This window comes from Mandrillus leucophaeus, unplaced genomic scaffold (genome assembly GCF_000951045.1).
Source record: "Mandrillus leucophaeus isolate KB7577 unplaced genomic scaffold, Mleu.le_1.0 Scaffold6, whole genome shotgun sequence".
Lineage (NCBI taxonomy): Eukaryota > Metazoa > Chordata > Mammalia > Primates > Cercopithecidae > Mandrillus > Mandrillus leucophaeus.
This window is the reverse complement of record NW_012106474.1, coordinates 2,260,626-2,265,303: the sequence shown is the minus strand read 5'-3', so window position 1 is coordinate 2,265,303 and position 4,678 is coordinate 2,260,626. Positions and strand designations below refer to the sequence as shown.

Sequence of the window (4,678 nt, the reverse complement as noted above, 5' to 3'; positions counted from 1 at the left end):
GATGGATGGATGGATGGATGAGACAGATGGATGGATGAGATGAATGGATGATATAGGTGGATGGATGGATGAGATGGGTGGGTGGATGAGATGGATGGATGGATGGGTGGGTGGGTGAGTGGATGAGATGGATGGATGGATGGGATAGATGAGTGGGTGGGGGTGGATGAAATGGATGGGTGGATGGGTGGGTGGGTGGATGGATGGATGAGGTGGATGGGTGAGTGGGTGGATGGATGGATGGATGAGGTGGATGGGTGGATGGATTAGATGGATAGGTGGATGGGTGGTTGGGTGAATGGATGGATGGATGGATGGATGGATGGATGGATGGATGGATGGATGGATGAGATGCATGGGTGTGTGGGTTGGGTGGATGGATGAATGAGTGGATGGATGGATGAGATGGATGGTTGGGTGAATAGATGAGATGGATGGGCGGATGGGTGGATGAATGGATGGATGGATGGCTGGATGGATGGATAGATGAGATGGATGAGATGAATGGATGGATGGATGGATGGATGGCTAGATGGATGGATGAGATGGATGAGATGAATGGATGGATGGATGACATGGATGGATGAGATAGGTGGATGGATGGATGGATGAGGTAGGTGCGTGGGTGAATGAGATGGATGGATGGATGGGTGGGTGGGTGGATGGATGGATGGATGAATGGGTTGGTGGATGAGATGGATGGATGGATGGATGAGATAGATGGGTGGGTGGATGGATGAGATGAATGAGTGAGTGGGTGAGTGGGTGACTGAGATGGATGGATGGATAAGATAGATGGATGAGTGGTGGCTGGATGGATGGATGATGAGTGAGTGGATAAATGGATGAGATGGATGGATGGATGGATGGATGGATGGATGGATGGATGAGATGGATGGATATGTGGGTGGATGGATGGGTGAGTAGGTGGGTGAGTGGATGAGATGGAAGGATGGATGGGATAATGAGTGGGTGGGGGTGGATGAAATGGTTGTGTGGATGGGTGGGTAGATGGATGGATGAGATGGATGAGTGGGTGGGTGGGTGGATGGATTACATGGATAGGTGGATGGGTAGATGGATGGATGGATGGATAGATGGATGGATGGATGGATGAGATGGGTGGATGTATGGATGGATGGATGAGATGGGTGGGTGTGTGGGTGGGTGGATGGATGAATGAATGGATGGATGGATGAGGTGAATGGTTGGGTGAATGGATGAGATGGATGGGCGGATGGGTGGATGGATGGATGGATGGATGGGTGGATGGATGAGATATATGGGTGGGTGGATGAATGATATGGATGGATGGGAGGAAATGAGATGCCTTGGAAGTCATCCTAACATAAGAAGAAAACTTCCACAGAACAAACAGAGAAATCAACCCCAGCAGGGTTTTGCCCTGTTGGCCAGACTGGTCTTGAACTCCTGACTTCAGGGAATCCACCCGCCTTGGCCTCCCAAAGGGCTAGGATTACAGGCATGAGCCACTGCCCCCAGCCAAACACATGATTTTCAATGTGTAATTTTTGAGAAGCAGCCTGAGCCTTATTTCCCGCATCTGTGGAAGGGTAATGTGCACGTGAAGTCATGGAATTACAGCAGATGGGATTCAAGTTATCTTCCAGGTCTATAATATTTTGATTCAAATATACTTGTAGTGAGATAACTATAGAGAAACCCCTTCCTTCTTTCCTTCCTTCCTTCCTGCCTGCCTGCCATTGCTAATGCAAGGGTACCAATCTAAAATGGCGTCGGGAGCCTGGAAGGTGGAGGAAATCTAGGAAACTCTAGGATATGGCACAATGAGGATGGGTGGGACCTATAAATAATTGGAAAGTGTTCTACCAGAGGCATCGAAATGCAATTACCACAAACAACAATCCAAGCTGACCAAATGAAATGGCTGCTTGGAATGTGCGGGGGTCTCATGTGGTATCGTGCATTAAGTTTATTGCCCTGATGTACAGCTTTTGTAAGTGGAAAAGTGCACTTTCCCTTTCTGGGTGCCACATGCCTTCCCCACTAACCTAAAGCACTCACACTCACCTCTGCATTCGTACTTGAGGTCTGAGAAATAGACCATTTCTTGAGAGAAGACAAATAGACCCAGCCGCCCGCCAGCGTAGGTTTGGTCATAGATAGGTCCTGAGTCTGCCATGACCTGTTTTCCTTCATGCACTAAGACTCTAAAAATGGTTTGTAAAAAGAAGAAGAGGAAAGAAACAGAGCATGAACTCCATGAAGCATTCACCAGTGGTGGCAGGTCGGCTCCCGACACGAGCTGTGGATACCCTGCCCAGGGCTTCAGTGCCCCAGGGGGCATTGCTGGCTTTCTCCTTTGGAGCTCCAGCCACCCCTGGTGCAGCACTGATCCAGGGCACGCCTTCCTTCTTGCAACCACACCATTGTCACAATCTGTGAGTTCACTTACAGTCACCCGGGCAAGGGCTTTAGAGGAGACCCTGCCTTTGGTGGGGTGAGGAGGAAACTTCCCACTTCCTGGGAAGCTGCACTGGACTCTCCCTACTTCACCATGTGCTAAAATCATGAGCTCACTGACTTTCCTCCCCACTGTGGAATCTGTGTGGGAGCAGGACCAGATACACCAAGCCCCCAATGGGAGGATGGGGCGTAAGTGTGAATAAATGGGAGGCCCTCTAGGGAAACGTTCCAGCCAGGCCATGAGCCTGCACTTCACCCACACAGATCTGCCCACTATTGCCAGGGACTCACACACTCCTGGCATCTGTACAGAGTCTGGCCTGATCTTGGTGCTTATTAACTTTGAAGAAACAAAAACGAAAATACCTTGATTTTAAATTGACCACATTTTGTTTCAATAAAAATCAATTACAAAAGCTGTTAAGCCAAAGGAAAAGATTCTGTTGGGCTAACCGTGTCAAAACTTCATACAACCGTGTTTTAAATTCAGCCATCTACATCATCAGAAACAGGTACAAATCTAGTCTCCAATAAAGCACATGCTAATTCTGCAAAGATGCAGTTATTCTAATTGCAGGTGTTCTCCCCTGCCTGGGCTATTCATTAGGAGAAAATACGGTTATCATCCCAAAAGTCATTTTAAAAACAAAGCAGATTGTATGTTCTCCTTTTCAACCGTTTTTTAAAAATATGTAATATTTAGTAGAGATGCAGGATAGAAAAGAGAAGGCAGTTAATGCTGAAGAATCTAGAGTAAAACAAAAAATTAGAATTCACTCGAGCTTATTTGTCTATTAATGTTCAAATGTGCCGTCCGATGGGAAGCCCCTTGGAAGAAATGCAGCTGCGCTGACCTGCCCTCACCTGATGTAGCCAGTCTTGGGCCTGTGAGTCAGGTGCCACCTGTAGGCCGTGTAGTCCTTCCAGCCAATGTTCTTGGGGTCGTGCCATAAGGTTCGCACCTGAGGGAGAACACAGCACTCTTGAGTGCCATGGGCACCCAGGACCTTAACCAGAGCCCCGTAACACCAAGCAGGAAGCAAAAACATGACTCTGAAAGTTCACATTTAAGGTTCATGGTGCTCCATCTCTCTCTGATGTGTTTATCATCCAAATCTCTACTGTGGATTGAAGCCCATGGACAGAGAGTGTGACTCAGGGCTGACAGCCCAGGCACCTGACCCTCAGATTCCTGGATTGAAGAGCCCAGGCACCTGACCCTAGATTCCTGGGTTCATGTCTGGATCTTCTCTTTCCTTGATATGGGATGTTGGGCAAAATACTTAAAGTTTTGATATTCAGTTCTACCTATCTCCAATTAAAAAAAAAAATGTTTTTCATATTATATCTGATCGTTATGTCCTGTGCTCACTCCTGTTCTCCAGAGGAAGGTAAAAGAGGTTTAATTTGTAAGGGGATTAGCAACTGTGTTTAACGGGTAATAATCAAATGTGTTGAGTTGTAACCCCAGGCACAGTGTCTATAATAAAGTAAAATTATTAAAATAACTGTGCCTGGAGTTAAAATTGATTAAAACAAAATTGGGGTCTCGGGGTTGGGCTAGTCCTGCTGAAACGCCCCTCAGCCACAGTGGCACACGAGATGCATGGGCCCGGCTGGCCAGCCTCACCTGCCCCGGTGTGTTCCCCGTGTGCCACAGCGCGTTCCTCAGGTGCTCGCCCGTCCCCGTGGTGGAGTTCACCACCTTGAGGGACACGCCGGAGTAGCCATAGGCCCGCGTCGGCTGGTCCTCCCAGTAGGTCTGCGTCACCTGCTTCCACATCACCACGTAGAAGCGGCTGCTTGACTGGTACCCGAAGACGAAGCCGGCATAGTCGTCATCCCGGTCAGTGTTTACATAGAACGTGCCACTGAAGTCCACGGACCCAAACTCGTCAAAACCTGGATGCAATGCCATAAGGTTTTGTTAGAAACACCTTTCAGGTGGCTGGGAGCGGTGGCTCATGCCTGTAATCCCAGCACTTTGAGAGGCCGAGGTGGGCAGAACACCTGAGGTCAAGAGTTTGAGACCAGTCATGGCAAAACCTCGTCTCTACTAAAAATACAAAAATTAGCCGGGCATGGTGGTGGGCACCTGTAATCCCAGCTACTCAGGAGGCTGAGGCAGGAGAATCACTTAAACCCAGGAACGAAGGTTGCAGTGAGCCGAGATCGTACCACTATACTCCAGCCTGGGCGACAAGAGCAAGACTCCATCTCAAAAAAAAAA

General features: G+C 48.5%; 1 protein-coding gene across 1 annotated transcript in view; it reads right to left on the bottom strand.

Moving 5' to 3' along the window:
• THBS2 (thrombospondin 2) overlaps window positions 1–4,678 on the bottom strand; it is a 40,600-nt gene that overhangs the window by 2,373 nt on the left and 33,549 nt on the right. Inside the window, exons 18-20 of the mRNA XM_011999660.1 lie at window positions 4,079–4,350; window positions 3,313–3,410; window positions 2,053–2,192 (exon numbers count right to left, since the gene is read on the bottom strand). Coding sequence (XP_011855050.1) covers window positions 2,053–2,192; window positions 3,313–3,410; window positions 4,079–4,350 — 510 coding nt within the window. The remainder of the gene's footprint in view (window positions 1–2,052; window positions 2,193–3,312; window positions 3,411–4,078; window positions 4,351–4,678) is intronic.